Source organism: Neopsephotus bourkii, unplaced genomic scaffold, assembly GCF_033783945.1.
Source record: "Neopsephotus bourkii isolate Nb327-2 ecotype Australia unplaced genomic scaffold, CSIRO-AGI_Nbou_v1 NB_1120, whole genome shotgun sequence".
Lineage (NCBI taxonomy): Eukaryota > Metazoa > Chordata > Aves > Psittaciformes > Psittacidae > Neopsephotus > Neopsephotus bourkii.
In genome coordinates this window covers 452,333-468,204 of record NW_026901606.1, presented here as the reverse complement: position 1 = coordinate 468,204, position 15,872 = coordinate 452,333, and the positions used below count along the sequence as shown (strand labels likewise).

General features: G+C 50.3%; 1 protein-coding gene across 3 annotated transcripts in view; it reads right to left on the bottom strand.

Moving 5' to 3' along the window:
• LRIG1 (leucine rich repeats and immunoglobulin like domains 1) overlaps positions 1 to 13,588 on the bottom strand; it is a 90,724-nt gene extending 77,136 nt beyond the window's left edge. For all 3 annotated transcript variants that reach the window (XR_009726810.1, XM_061362305.1, XM_061362306.1), the window contains exon 1: positions 13,108 to 13,588. Coding sequence is in view for 2 of the 3 variants with exons in the window: in XM_061362305.1 (XP_061218289.1) it covers positions 13,108 to 13,289 (182 nt within the window). In the remaining variant the exon portion in view is untranslated. The remainder of the gene's footprint in view (positions 1 to 13,107) is intronic.
• Positions 13,589 to 15,872: the final 2,284 nt, after the last annotated feature.

Below are 15,872 nucleotides of genomic sequence, written 5' to 3'. Positions count from 1 at the left end.
GGCATCTGGCACCAACACATCTCAGCCTTTGAAGTGGTTCTTGACTTCAACAGGGAAAAGGGGGAGGGTAAAAAAGGGAATCAATCAGCAATTGTGGTCCAAGTCAAATCTCTTCTCAGAGGAGAAAATGTTAATACCACAAACCCCCCAGCACACCAGAAGCGTGCTAGCAAAAACAGAACACCCAACACAAACCCCATATTGGGGTCAAACTAGCAATGGATCTGCACTTTCACCTTCAGAAACAAGATTATGAGATACATGGGTCAATGGTCCCAGACTCAAGAGCCTTCCTGCCTCTCAACACCTCCCCATGACTGCCTTGGGTGGTGTGACACTCCACATCCCCTTCCTGGTCACTCATGCCTATAATAAAATGCTCATGGGAAGAGACATCCAATGCCCTAAACCCTAACCCAGCAACAGTTAAACCAGAACAGGAAGGCAGCGAGCAACCCTTGCCCTCACATTACCTATTCAGAGTGCCACTGCTGCCTACCCAGCCCCAGGGAAAAGAAAGCACATTCACGTCCATATTTTGGGGCAAAGGCAGCAGCTCTCGCTGAGCTCTTCCACAAAAACTCACCACAAATGTACATTTGGAACATTTACAACACATGGGTGCTGCGGGGTGTGAACTATGGGGTGATGGTGACCACAAGACTTACCACCTCTGGATGTGCCCAGGAGAGCATCCCCAGGATGCTTAAGCCGGTACACAAGCTGCCATATACCCCTGCTTCACTTTCACTTAGGTCCACCTTTAGGTGTCTAGGCGCCTTTTCAGCTCTAACCTTAAACGACATCGCTAGGATCACCAGGGAACTCAGTGCAACAAACCTCAGTTTCTAAGTGCACATCTTCTTTATCTGGTTTGCCCACATGAGCACAGCTGTGGTCAACAGCAACAAGGTGGCAGAGCTCACCAGTTCCCAAACCAGGGATGGTGGGTTTGATCGGAATGATGCTCGTTTAGAGAGGGATAAAAATGCCTCATTCATTTCCCTGCCCCCCCCCATGCCCAAGTCCTACCAACTCTTTTTGTTAGGCCAGGCAGTTTCTGGAAGCATCTTCTGGCTCAAAACATTCCCAGAATTTCAAGAATCTGCTCCACAAATCTTGAGGCTGCTTTGTTCAGGAATGCCGACATGTGGGCAAAGGGAAACCAAAACCTTCCCTTGAATGCTGCACAGAGCTTTAAAGCCTGCCCGAGAAGAAGAATGCAAGAGTCAAAAACCCTGACGGAAGTGTGGGTTTTCTGCTGCATTTCAAGCATTGCCCCAACACGCTCTTCCAGCACGGGAACGTGGCCGTGCCAGGACAGCCTGCGTGCCTAGCGAGGCTGATGGCCTCCATGTGCTCCGCTCAAAGCAGGGCTGGAGTTAAGAATGAATAAATAAAACAGGCTTTCAGATCAAGTTTTCTTGGCCTTCACAGAGATGATCACAGTGTGAATAAAAGCTCTGGGCCCCGAGTCGCTTCTCCCCAGACAGGATCCACCCACTTCCCAATGCTTCCCCATCCACAAGCACCAAAGGACAAGCATGCTCTTGGTCTTCCGCTTGCACAGCTCCCAGGACAATACTTAGGTTGTCCTCTGGAAACAGACATTGCATTCCACAAAACTGAGAAAACTAGACCCCTAGCTTACCATAAAGCCTAATATTTACCTTAGGTGAAAAGAGATCTTCACTTCTGTACTTACACGGCTGTTTTCAAGCCAAGGAACCCTCCCCAAACCAGCAATCTGCCAGTGCCTTCCAAAGTAAGGCCCAGCTCCTGCTGTGACACCACTGGCCACATCAGCTTGTCATTTATTTCTGCCCTGTTCCCCACTGAGGCCCAACAGACATCATGAGATGAGGGCTGGAGGGATGCTTCTGACTCCTGACTGCAAGACACCAGCATCACAGCATTGCCCAATGCAGAATGAGGGTGGAAAGCAACCACTGCAGCAGGCTGAGCATGGGTCAAACAGACGCATGCTGCCCCTAAAACACCATCAAATACGACAAACACTCCCAAAGGGAATATGGTTGGTCCACATGGGCTTGAAAGCACTCAGTGGAGGTGCCACAGGGAACACTGAAGAGCCAGCACAGGGAGAGGTGCCAGAGAGCTCCCTCCTGCCTTGTCCTCTGTGTTTGCTCCATGGAGACCCAAACCTAAGCAGGCATCCTGCAACTCCTTATCCCACACCACCAGAGTGCCAGGAGAAGGAGCAACTCTGCTCCTCAAGGACAGGCACAGCCAGGTGGCTCCAAAGCCATTCCAACAAGCCAAGAGGGATTCTGCATTTCAAACCTAAAAGCAGGAGAACCATCAAAAGGCATTTCAACTGTGACAGACCATAAATTCCCCAAAACATTTCAAAGCACGTTTTCAATCCACTCCCAATCCCACCCCAGTCCCATGAGTTCTGCTGCTGTTATTGTCTATCACAGTAAGAAAACTGCTTTCCCAGGGGTTGGAATGTTTCCTGCCACCAGCTGCAAAGGGCACAAGGAGCCAAATGGAAGGGGATGACGCAGCCCAAGGAGACAGTGGGTCAAGGAGAGCTTTGAGGGATGATGCATCCTGCAACAGCAAGGCAGAGCCTTTTATAACTGGAGGTCAGAATTACTCAGGAAGCCATAGAGGAAGCAATTGGAAATTGTTGGACAGGGAAACTTCCCCATTCTATTTCCAAACGCGCAGGCCCGTAAGTCTGCACTGAATTCTTCCTCTTTTAGCCATGCCTCTCACAAACAAAGCAACGTTAACTAGCACGCAGCCCCAAAAGTGTCCAGCTGCCACCTCCTCCTCCCCCACAAGAGGTGGATTTGTGTTGTTTTGTTGTTTGACTTTAAAGGAAGAGTCTGGCAAGCCTCAATGGCTTAATCACACACAGCGAGCCCCACGCTGGCATTACGACTTGCTCACAGGGTGCCTGAAAACCTCACCCTGGAGCTGGCTCCAGCATCCGCAGCTGAAAGTGAAGCCAACAAAGTAAACAGCAGTAACGGGAGCCCAGCCAGCACCGGGGCTGCTGAAAGGGACCCAGACCCAAGGATGGGGTGGGCAAGGGGGTGTTGGAATAAACCTTCTGCAGACTGAACAAAAGGAGAGCCTGGGACAGACAGAGGGATGCAGCACATCCGTGTCCCTGCCAGCTGAAAAGGACAGCTCGCCAGGCTCTTGTTAAGCAGACCACAAAGTGGTAGTACTTGAGACACAAGTGCTAGGAGCCATGAGAGAGAAGCACTGTAGTAAACAGCTCAGGCTGTGATTTGGCATCTCCCAGGGATACTGCCCAGCTGCATGGTTCTGCCATCTCCCCACATTGCTATGAAGACTAGACACCATGAGCCCCTGGCAGCCGTCCATGCCCTGCTCCAGTGCTGCCAGGGCCATGCAGGCACCCAGGGCCACTGCTTCCCACCAGCTCAATGCCCATCAGGCCCCAAAAGCACCTGCTTCCTGGAAACTGCTCCAAGAGAGGAGCAGAGAGCCACCAAAATCAATTCCCAGTTTGCTGCTTTGGCTGAGACACTCCCCTACCACATGGGTGACATCACTTAATACATAAAGGACCATGCTGGTCCCTAAAGAGGCCAGGATTTGGGTGCTGCCTCCACACACCTCCTACTCACAGGAATGACACACAGGGTAACCCAGGACCAAAACCTCCAGTCCTCCCTATGGATATTAACCAGTGACAGCACCATCCCAGTAAGACCCTAAACTACTCCACCAACTTCCTGGTCCTGCACAGTGTTTGGCAGAGCTGTGTTTCACAACTGGGTCTCCGTTATCCACTCTTCCTGCAGGGATTGTTTAATAGCACCGCTCTCCCCCATGGAAATTCTTTGATGTCTCATATGGGATCAACTCACACTGCTTCCCTTCGCTGGTGGGCATACAGCCACTCTCCCCAGCCTGCTGCCTATGAATGTGGTTGGCACTTCGAATTGGAGTTCACTCCTCAAACTGAAGCTGGCCATCAGCATTAAAAGCTCTGGGGGAGAAAACAGACACATGCACCATCAACATAACCTCCTATCTCAGGAAACCTGGGTAAAAAGCAGTACCTGCCTCAGAGACTATCAAACCAGGGAGCAGCAAAGCCAACCGCTGTTTTAAGTAGAATGTAAAAGCCAAACACACCCTGTCAGATCTGTACAGCTTTCTGTCCACGGAGATTAACTCAAAGGCCAGGATATGTCTCTGCTGATAAGGATGAAAACACAGCTCCTGGAAGGGGTTCAGCTCACCAAGAAGTCAAAACCAAGCAACCTCACTGGGGAGCTGGACTGAGCCCCATGGAGATAAACAGATACATTTCCTAGAACTGCAGGAGCTGAAGCTTATCCTACTGGAAAAGGAAGAGCTCATTCATCTGCTCTTATGAGCCATCATCCAAAGCCCTTAACTCCATCGATCTCAACAGCTTTTGGGCAGTCACCATCTCAATAACAAGGTTGGAAAGCAGGAAAGAGGACATACAAGAGGTTTACAACCATGTGAAACAGCGCAACTCTCACAAATGCTTCCAAATTAGAGAGGTCTAAAAATACACACTATATCTTATTTACTGATTTAATGCAGAATGTGTGCCCTACTCCAGGTGTTTGAAAGGCAGGAATTGTGACTTAGACCTGTTTAAGGGGGGAAGAAAGGGGGAACAGAGTTGTTTATAAACAGGAACAGCACAAAAATATGCTTAGCAAAGGAGAAGTGGAAAGTACTATGACACCTTTCAAAATAAAACATCATATGCTTTGTTTAAATCTCCTGAAACAGAAGAAATTGCCCCGTTCTGCCAAAGCAAATGAAATACAACTGTGGACGTGACTCTGCCCCCCCGGCTCAGGACACAAGAGGTTTATGGCAAGTTACAGGGATAGACAGCATGGGATGCTCTCCTGGCTCACCAGCAAGGCCAGACCACCTCATGTGAGCACTGCAGGCATTTCTGCACTGCCCATGCCATTGCCAGATGAAGTAAGTGAGTATGAGAGAAGGGGAATGTCCAGGTGCCACCCAGATGATCAAGAGACACCTCCTCACCTTCTGCAAATGACAGGGAGGACACTACTGACATGGGCCATGCACATTCCCTGCCATACTCCCCATCCCCACATCCCCCCCAGGGCTGCAACGGAGGAAATCCCATGGCTCCAGGCACCTTCCTGCTCCAACTCAAACCAACCTCCTGGTGCTGGGTAAAGAGCCAAATTCAGGTTATTTGCTCACAGGCTGGGCTGCTGCAGCAACAGCCCATGCTGCTGGAGGATATTTATTTAGGTCTGTGCTAAAGGAAGGCTTCTGGTGCCTTTTCACAGCTCTCAAGAATGGATGGACTGCAGCTGAACAAGATACAGCAGAAAGCAAGCAAAGGCTGCTGAGGGCTGCTCCCCAGGCAGTGGGGGTGCAGAGCTAGCTCCAGCCTCCCCCCACATGCAGCAGAGGAAGGAGAGGCACCAATGTTTGGACAACTGGAACACATTTAGGGGGTGATTTTTCACAGGGCCTCCAGCCAGGCTGCTTCCTACAATAGCCATTTTATTACCCAGGATAGAACACACAGACCAACAGCTCCCCCCATCCATGAGGTCTCCCACCACCCCACTTCTACAGGGATATCACCCACATGTCCCACCAACTGGGCACCTCCAGCATCACATCCTTAACATGAGAAGAAGACAGCGCCCAGTAAACCTGCTATCTCTATCAGATTAGCTCCCACTAAGCCCTGGGCACATCCAGTTCAGCACCTTCAACCCTGGTACCCATCCGGACCAGTGATCAAACAGAACTAGCCAAGTGCCATGCACAACGCAAGCACCAACCCACTGGCCAGCCGGCAGTTCTGACAAGTATGTTTTAGATGATAGATAACATAGAAAACCTGTGTTTATATTGGCACACAGCAGGCTAAAACAGACTTTAAGTGCAGTTATAAAACAGCCCAGTCTACACCAGCTAGGCAAAATGTGTTCTGAACTCACAGGGCAGTAGCTGGAGGTTCATTAGTAGCTGGTGGTGGTAGATTCTCCACGGAGCATAAGTATTCACAGCACTGAAAGACAATGGGGTCTCACCCTAGAACGTGCCCACCCCAAAACCACAGGCTTTGGGTAACCAGGGAGAGGTACACTGGTGGAGAGAATGAATCTATGTCCCTGTTGTGTGGGGAAGCAGGAAACAGCACAGCCCCAACAGCACAGCCCCAACTTTGCATTTTGCATCTCTCTGCTCCTTCTTGCACCAGAGGCCTTGTCCTGCCTTTCTGCAGGGAGCAAGAAACCTGCCAGCTGGAGGAGGTGCTCTAGAGAAAAAGCATCTTAGTTCAAGATTTCACAGCCAAATTACCACTGAACTCACGGGACGCTTTCTAACCTGAAAAGATTCATCTAAAATCAGGTGCTTTCAATAGAAGGGCTCTGATACTTCTGAGATCCATGCAAAGACACTGTAAAACACAGAACTGCCACCAAGTGCATGTAACCAGCCTGCCTGCATATTCAGCACGGTTCACATTAAAAACTAGGCTGATAGCTCCAGTTTGAGACCCATCCTTCAATTCCTACTCAAACCAAAAAACACAACCACGTAGAAGTGAGCCACGCTCCTGGAACTGGATGCAACACGTCATCAGGTCTTGATGCGATGTGAGGTGCTCCCAAAATAGCAGGGCCAGATCCCAGACTCCTCCAAAATTATATGGTTGTGGCTTGAGAGACAACACACTGAAAATATAATGAGAGAGCATAACCTACTACATGTGTTGTGGTCCTGCTCTGAAGCTGGAAGAGGCCAGGGTTGAAGGACTCCAGGACTTGGTTAACTATTAATGGATGACTCAGCTATAATAGTAATAGGTATTTTGTGTTGCGCATTAGCACAATGGCATCCTGGTCCTTGACTTGGGCCCCTACGCATGGCAGGAAGAAAACCCAGCTTTGTAGCACATCGTTTAATAGCTGGACACCCCAGGAAATAGGTAAGAGGGTTTATTCGCCCTCTGTTTCTTCCTGCAGCCTCACGCTCTGCTCCTTCCTTCACAGGCCACCGACAACTAGCAAGGGACCTCAGGAGGGCAACAGTGGGCGCCCAGGCTTGCACCAAAGCACAACCCAGCCCAAGGGGCTGTGTTTACTCACTGTTACTCAAAGCCATCCTTATGTTAATCCACTCCCCTCAGCCTAAAGGAGGTGCTAATTCCTGCCCAGCCCTGGTCCTGCAGAACTGATGAACCTGGAGCCTGGATTCTCTGCAGATGGCTCTTCCCAGCAGCATTAGCCTAAATTATCTCTGCTCCATTCATCCACATGACCCCATCCAGCTCCACACTGCAAAACAAGGGAGTCACACTGGGTGATTAGGTTAGCAACACAAAATGATTATGTTAAAAGCTGATGAGCTGAGCTAACTCAATCCAAGGTGTCTCCAGGGGCAGCCAATGTGATCAATTAAAAGCCCTGTAGCCCTAACAGAGATCCTGGGTGCAGCTGACAATACAGCCAGGGACAATACACAAGTTCTTATCAGAGCTGGCCACTGAGGAATGAAAGCCATCATCCCATTTCACAGCTACTCAAACTTCCAAGACACAACTTTAACCCCTCTTCGGGGGATCAAAGCAACCAGAACCCAAAGGCAGGCACTGCTTAGGCATGGCCAGGTCCTCAGCAATTCCCAGCTGCTCTTTAGAGCCAGTGGGAGCTGTATACACATGTATATTCATGAGCCCAGCAGGCCCATGGAGTCAGGATGGAGTTTCCCCATCACCTGGGGAGCACTTCAACATGAAGCCACCCTGAGCCCTTCCAGCATGCTCTGTTATAGATGTATACAAGGGAGAATCCCTTTTGGAATTCCCTGCACCAGGAGAGGCTCGCACCAACTAAACCCCATCCTGAAGTGCTGCTGCATCTACCTAAATCCCCACCGGAGACAAGATTCCAGCACCAGTTTAACTTTAAGCAGGGAAGTGAAATCTCACCCATGCTCAAGAAAGCATTTAAGTATCTCAAGTGCTTTATTGAAGCGCCTGGGCTCCCAAACATATCAGTTTACCACCTCTAGCCTCTCAATGCCAGCAATCAACCTCACATTCACTCTTTAAACTCCAAGCAGGAACTCCTGCAAGGCTCAGCCACCCCAAGCCTCGCAGCCACAGAACTGCAAAGCAGTTTGCACTGGCAAAGAAAAGAAATACTAAGCTGTACCTAGCATAGAAATGCTTGATTTCCCTATAGAACAATTGATGGTGTGTTCGATTCCTGGGCTGCCCACTGAGATGCTAGTTCCCCTGCCCTGGGAATTTTCCCTCTCCTGCTCCTCCTCCCCCAGCTCCCAGACCATCCATTCTCCCCTTTTCAAACTGCACCCATTGTAAATGGCACTGAATATTAACACAGCCCATTGAGCACTTGCTTCTTTTGTAAGGGACCCCTGCGTTTCAAATTGCAGTCACTGCAGAGAGGAAAAGCCTCGAAGTGATTAAATGCCATGAAGTTTCTCAAAAGGAGAGAAGAATATGCAGAGGCTGAGGGGGTCCTAGAACCTTTCACTTGAAGCCAGGAGCTTCTGCAAGAGCCAGAAAAGCTTCTTGGTAGGGACATTTTACCCCACTCAGGCTTCATTATGAATCTCACACGTATTTCCAATGCTAGTCTGATTGAGATAATTTCTGCCCCAGCTGTGGCTCAGTGAGGAATTAAGATGAGTAGCTCAGACAGCAGTTGCAAAGGGCTTGCTGTTAACTGCTGTCCTCCAGTTTAAGCCCTAATAAATATCACTGCATGCTGAGGGTAATCAGCAGATCCACAGACACATGCTCACACAGGAAGGGTGCAAGCACACGCATTTATCCGTGCTTAAGCAGCAGGCCTGGAGAAGCACTGCTTTGCAATGACAGGCTTCGCTGTTACCCCACCAGGGCCAGGCACACAGCAGATGGAGACCTTCCAAAACAGCCCTCTTCCGAGGACGATGCTCCAGGAAGCACCAAACCCAAGCATATCACAAGCTGAGCAGGACTGCTTTCACAAGCCCCACCATCTCCCATCAACACTGGGCAGGAAACCTTCCCTGGACCACCACCCAGGAGGGAGCCACTGCTTTCCATTCACTCTCCCCAGGAGGAGGGAGGGGGACCAGCCACCTGCAGCCATCCCCATCCGGCTCTCCCAAGCCCCCCAGGCAAGCAGCACACGGTGAGGGCTCTGCAGCTGCATGAGCCTAGGGTGACGATTACTTAATCTTTGTTCCATTATTTCAGCAGGGCTGGAAGCAAGACATGCAGGGGAGGAACTGCCAGCAGCATTCCCCCCTCCCAGCGCTGTCAGCAGGACCATCCCCCCCGCAGCCTGCTCTTCCAGCATCTGCAGAGGCACAGCAGTTACTCCACAGACAGAGAGCAACTATGTCCATCTCCATAGAGCACCATGCACGCAGGCATGGTGGTACAGCAAGAGCTCTGCAGAGCCCCATTCCACCAAGCAAGCAAAGAAGCTACACTTATGTGAGAACAGATCAGAGACCTGGCACATTAAAAGCCCAGTTTAGCAAGAAATTCAAGTCAACAGGCAACTTTGAGCAGTTTCATTGCCTTTGACAAAATCTTTGTGTACGCTTGAGCACAGCAAGAATCTGTTCCCGACTCCTAGTTCACATGTGCTTCCAGGCTCTAAAACCACTGACAGGCACCCACGGGATTCCCAAAACCATCAACTTTGCCCACTCTCTGCATACAACAGCAGCACCATATAATGGCCAATACTGACAGAACTGGTGCCTCGGGACAGCTTAGCCATATAACCAAACCCCAGAGGCTCCCCAGGAAACAAAAAGCAGCGCTCAGCCCTGCTCTGTTGCAGGCACTGGAGGACTCTGCCTTGTTCCCAGACATGCCAGGCACACATTGATCCATAGGCAGAAGGGTCCATGCAACAGATGCCCAGCATCCCTGAAAATTCCCTCTAGTCATTTGGGTCAGAAACACACATGTTTAAAATGAACAACTTCTACTCCCCTAGAACACACCAGCAATAAATCAGCTATCCAACTGCACTTCCACAGCCCCAAAGCCTTCTCATCATTAACGTCTGTACATAAAATACTATTGCTCCATCACTAAAAAGGAAGGAAAAACCCTCTCACATACACGATGCCTGTCTCTTCTATCACCCTTCAAAAATTAAGAGGCATGGAGAGACAGGGTGCAGGGGATGTCCCAAGTCACCAACACTGCTGGATCCCTGCATCTGGCTTTTCCAGGCACAAAGTGTTTTGTGCTTAAGCTCGGCTCTAAGGTTTACACGATGTACACGCTAATGAAAAACCGAATTTCAGACAAACACAAAGCATCTCCAGCAGCTTCAAAGTGAGATACTCCAAAGGAGTCCTGCACAGCAACTGCCCTGCAGAGTTGGATTCTCCCAGCATTCCCAGACAGACCAGGGACTTTTCACAGCAGGGTAAGGACAGTATGGGGCATGCTGGAGTGTTGCAACGTGCCCTACTTACACATGCTCAGCCAGCAAGTCCCACACACTTCAACTGGCACACAGTACTGAGCTGCCTAACATCTGTGCCACACTGCATTAACTGTGAGCAACCACAGCACTCCAGCCCTTCTGTGCATCAGCTATGTCTTCTGCAAGCTAGGGAGAAGAATTACAACTGCAAGCTCTGCTGCCAATAGAGAAATAACAATAGCTTCCAAAGATCCCAATGCTTTTCCTCAGCACTCATAGTCCTGTTGACAAAATACACGGCGTGATTAAGTCTGTTCCAGAGTGCTCCCCAAGGCACCCAGCCGCATTTCCAACCCTACAAACAAAAGCTTTATCTCCAACACACTGAAAACTGACCCCAAGCACTGCTTCAGCCTTGTGGCTCTTCATTAGGAATAAGAGATAAACTGCTAAGAAGGGGCTTTTCAATAGCACTTTAATGAAGTTAAAGCACAGCCACTGAAAACAGGATTTATCTTGTCTCTTATTAGTGATCGAACATGCCCAAGCTTATCACCCCAGGGGGAGACACAGCCTGTCCACAAGTGATGCGATAAGGGACATGCAGCCCAGACATCACCCATCTCACCCTTCTTTATGGCCATGGGACCTGCACCCACAACCTGTGCTCCTCCATCAGTCCAGGGCCACCACGAACCTTCATGTTTCCCTTCTGTTTCTTTAAAAGGGCATGCTGCACGGAGATAACTTTACTCCAGCACATGGTGCTTTTATAGAGGACATTAAACAACTCCTAAAACAATAGGTTAGCAATTCTCTGCACCATGATCCTAGCATTTATGATCGTACCAAGCATGAAAAACATGCTTCAGCTTTGTGCCCCTAAACCGAAATAAGCAATTCAAGTGATTTTTAGCAATTAGAAACAATATTACTTTAAAAACAAAAGCATCTGCAATAGCTTAAATGCCTGCTTCTGCTTACTAGTTATGGAGAAGGAAAAACACCCTATTTTTACATTATCAGCTATGAAAGCCATCACAGATTGCCACTTTAACTAATATTTTGTTAGTTTAGAATTCAAAGTTACCAACCATATTCTGTCCAAGTGGCTCCAGATCAACACCCCACAGGTGCATAGCAGCAGATTTATACGTTCTATTACTTCACCAATAAAATTTAAACTGAACTCACGACACTCAGAAACCTGTTCCATATGAAAGAGACACTCCTGGGTATTCGCACTCCCAAAAAACCCACAAGAAGTAATTTCTTCAGGCTGGGCTATTAACGCATTTCTCTGCATGAACAGAGATACACAGTCCTATTTTAAGAGGTCCCCGGGGATGCCGGAATTATGCCGAGAAGGCTAAAAACTTGCCCCGAAATGTGCCCAAAGGCTGAAGGAAGGCTTCTTCCGAGCACTCAGCAACAGGTGAATGGGATGAGTCAGGGTTTTAACACCAGCCACGCGTTCCTCTCAGCAGACACCTGATAATTTCATGTACAACAAGGCATTCCTGAAGCCAAAAGTGAACAGTACTGGGAGAACCTGACAAACCTCTAATAATTCTTCTTAATAAGGAGCTGGATTATCTCCAGCAACACTTCAGTGACCGTTCTCTCCCTGGCAGAGCTGAAGAGTATCTATTACAACCGGGAGTTTTATGGATTCAATAATCTATATAATCTGTTAAGACAGCAGAAGGGCCCAGCAACAAAAGCACCAAAAAGTCATCTTCCCATCTCCCTTTCTGGATCCCTGTTTCCCCGAGGTTAGCTGTGAGTTGGACACTTACTTTTACAAGTTTATGAGCACACAGACACACAGCCCTCTTGCACTGTCACTGTCGAAGGAACTGAGCTGTCAAAGCTGAGCACATATCCCCCCCCGATCTGCTGTGCTTCAGGCGCCTGATGCTGCGCTATGGATCCCACCAGGTCACAGCAGTGGTCACACAACCGGAGCGTTACCCGATGCGCGTTAAGGGAAACGGCAACCGCACTGCCCTGTCCTGGGGCAGGTACCCGAACACTTCAAAACACGCTTCTAGGGAATAAAAGCACCGTACTAACCACCAGGTGATGGGCTATAAGCTCAACTGCCATCCCGACATACGATACACCGCAGGTTAATAACTTCCATAGACAAGTGCCAAGGGAATCACAGCTTTGATTGGAAAACAGCGCCGGGTTTTCTTGAGACACCCAAAGCCTACAACTGTTTCTGCTCACAGCCGCTGCCTCCCCGGCTCTCACACCTGGAGCTCGGAGCTCCAGAGCAAAGACAGCCGAGCGCTGCAGTCCGCCCTCGGGGGCCAAGCCCGGTGGCGGAGCAGTGACCAGCCGCTACCTCCGTTGATCGACAGACCAAGCCCCCTCCAGCTATTCCTCCTCCGAGACACCTAACAGAGCGGCCGGAGCGCAGAGCCGGGCCGAGAGCCCCGAGCACGGCACCGCGGGCCGCTCTGCCTCCATCCCCGCCGCTGCGGGACACCGAAACACGACACAAGTTTCGCACCTCCCAAACAGCAAATCTCAGCTTTGCGGCCGTTCTGTCCAGCTTTGCCTGTTTGTTTCCCAAGCTGTTCGGTGCTGCCCAAAGCCCCGATTCACCTCCCCGGTCCCCGCCGGTACTCACACGTGCCGCGGCCAGCGGGGCAGGTCCCGGGGCACGGCGGGCAGCGCCAGCCCCCCGCAGTTCAGCAGCTCCCCGCCGCAGGCGCAGCCGGCGGGGCAGTCAGCGGCGGCTGAGCCCAGCAGCGAACCCAGCAGCAGCAGCAGCGCCGCCGCCCCGCCGCCCGCCCGTGACGGCACCGCCATTTTGTATCCGGCACCGGAGAAGGTCCGAGGCGGGAGAAGGCGGCAGCAGCGGCCCCGGCGCGGAGCGCAGAGGTAACGCCGCGGGGCCCCGCGACCGCTCAGCGCCGCTCCGCCGCCCGCACCATCGCCTCGGCCGCCGGCGGCGTGGGGCGCTCACAGCACCGGCATCCACCCGCCGGCGAGCGGGCGGGCTCCGCCGGGCGGGTCGGGTCGGGTCCGCGTCCCCGAAGCGCCTCCTCCTCCTTCAAGCCGCACAGCTCCGGCCCCGCGGCCGCTGGAGCTCCGTGTCCTCGGTGCGCTGCCGCCGCTCCGCTCCCCTAGCGCTGCCGCGCCGCTGCCCGCCCGGCCCGAGCGCCGCTCGCCGCGGACCCACGTTGGCGACACCGCAACATGTAGCCGCACCGCCCCCTGCGCGCTCACCCATTGGTTGGCAGGCGGCCTCCGGCGGGCCCGCGCCCGCTACCATTGGTCAGGAGTCCCCCCCTGGCTGTCAATCACAGGCGCTAAGTCCCGCCCCTCTTTCCCACTCCAGGTGTGAAAGGGGGCGAACACCTCCTCCCCTTTCGCCCCCCCCGCTCTACCCCTCTTAAAGGGGCCGCGTCCTCTTTAACCCATCCCAGACCTGCCACTGGGAAAAGCGATTTAAAGATCTCCCTCCTGCAGATGTAGATAACCAGCTGCAAGACGAGAGTACACCGCGATGTGCCCTTCTCCAGAACCCAAACGTGTCCCCACACACACCCGTCGCACGCGTGTTTCAGACTAAAGTGGTGAGGTTTGCTTCCCAAACCTACCCCTATTTTTGAAAGCCCAGCAAACAGCAGATGCAAGGGAGCAAGCAGTCCAGCACGGGTCGAAGCATGACTCATTAGATAGCTGCAGCAAGATCATTACCGGCAAAATTAACGTTAGAGCATTGATACACTCTAAAGACTGAATTTAGAGCTTAGTGGACAGCATCCAACTGGCTTTGGTCAAGTTTGGATGTGGTCCACATAGCATTTAGGGAGGAAGCTCTTGGGCTCAGTGGGGTTTAACCCCTAAGGCATCAGCCTAACTTTACACTGGGAATTATATGCAAAGAATGGGTGTGATATTTTAGGGACAGAAAGACATACCACATACACAGCCTGATCCTGCTTCAACTACCTTTGATTAGGTTTCTGTCCTTCTGCTGCAGTTCTCTCCCTGGTGCAGGGCCAGAGCAGTATTCCCTTTTGGTAACAGGACGGGGCATTGCACCACAATGATCATGCTGCTTATCATCCAAGAATCGCGTATCTTCATATAAAATTGCATGCACAAAGGGAATCACAGTCAGGTTTGTCTGGTGGTACCCAAGCTGCACAAACACGCCGCCTCCTGAAAGGCAGCAAACCTGGGTTGGTGTCATCTGCAGAACAGATTGCACCAGTTGAATCAGAACCCGACTGTGATGTTAAAAAATCAAAACTATGTCTTTAGTTCTTCCATGTCAGAAACACAAAGCACTTTCATGAAGCAGATTTCTCTTGCCCAGTAGGGCAAGTAAAAAACTTTTGGTTCTTTCCTGGTGTTTCTAAATTTGACAACTGAGCTTTTTAATTAATTTAATAATTAAACATTTGTAAATTATTATTGTGCCCCGCGAACTCAAACCCCACTGATTTCATCTCACCCACTCAGTGGAGGTCATTCACCTTGCACCATGCAATTGTCATTACAGTGCCTATGCCCAAAGACCCTGCCCTGTGAGGAGCTGGCCATGGGGTTTCCCATGAAGAGAGACCTGAAAGCCTTAGATAATCTTTCTAAAACAGAAATCTAGAAGCAGCTCTCCTAGAAACTGGGCTGTGCACTGGAAACAACTGAACGAGGGCAGTTGCTAGGAAATAAAGACTTTCTCCCTCCTATCTGAGTCAATCCTTTTGCTAGGGAGAAGCCTGTGTACAGCATGGAGGATGTTTCTTCCTCAAACCTCATTAAATCTAATTAAGTAGCTTACAAAAGTATTTATGAAAACAAATTTTAGAGAGGCAAAGGCATGCCAACAAGGAAGATATTTCTAATTCTGCCGGTGTCTTTTTGTGGATTTGGAGGTGGTTCAGAAGTGCACACTTGGAAGGTAATTGCTGACAGCACGCAGAATCCATCAAGCTGTAATTAACACTCTACTATTATTCTAATTGCTCACTCAAGCTCCTGTGTTTAATTGTAGAGCAATTTGCCAATAGAGAATTTAATTGCAATACGCATTTCATGCATTTTGGGACAAAGTACCATTATTTCCACTTCAGCAAAGATTCTCCTCAGTTTTTAATAGCCTGCTTTACTCTTTTCTACGATTTTTTTTTTCCTTTTTGCCCAATAAAGGGATTTGATTGCAACCTCTTGTGAAATTAGTAATGATATAACACACAGGAGTGCCTGGAGGCTTCAGTTTGGATCACAACTATTAAGCTAGGAACTGTACATACATGTAGCAAGACACAGCCCTGAGGAGCTTGAAATCTAAACAGAGAAGACAAACCGAGGTGAGAACAGAAGCATTATCCCTGTCTTACAGCGGGGAACTGGAGCCCCAGTGGCTCACCTTAGGTGACC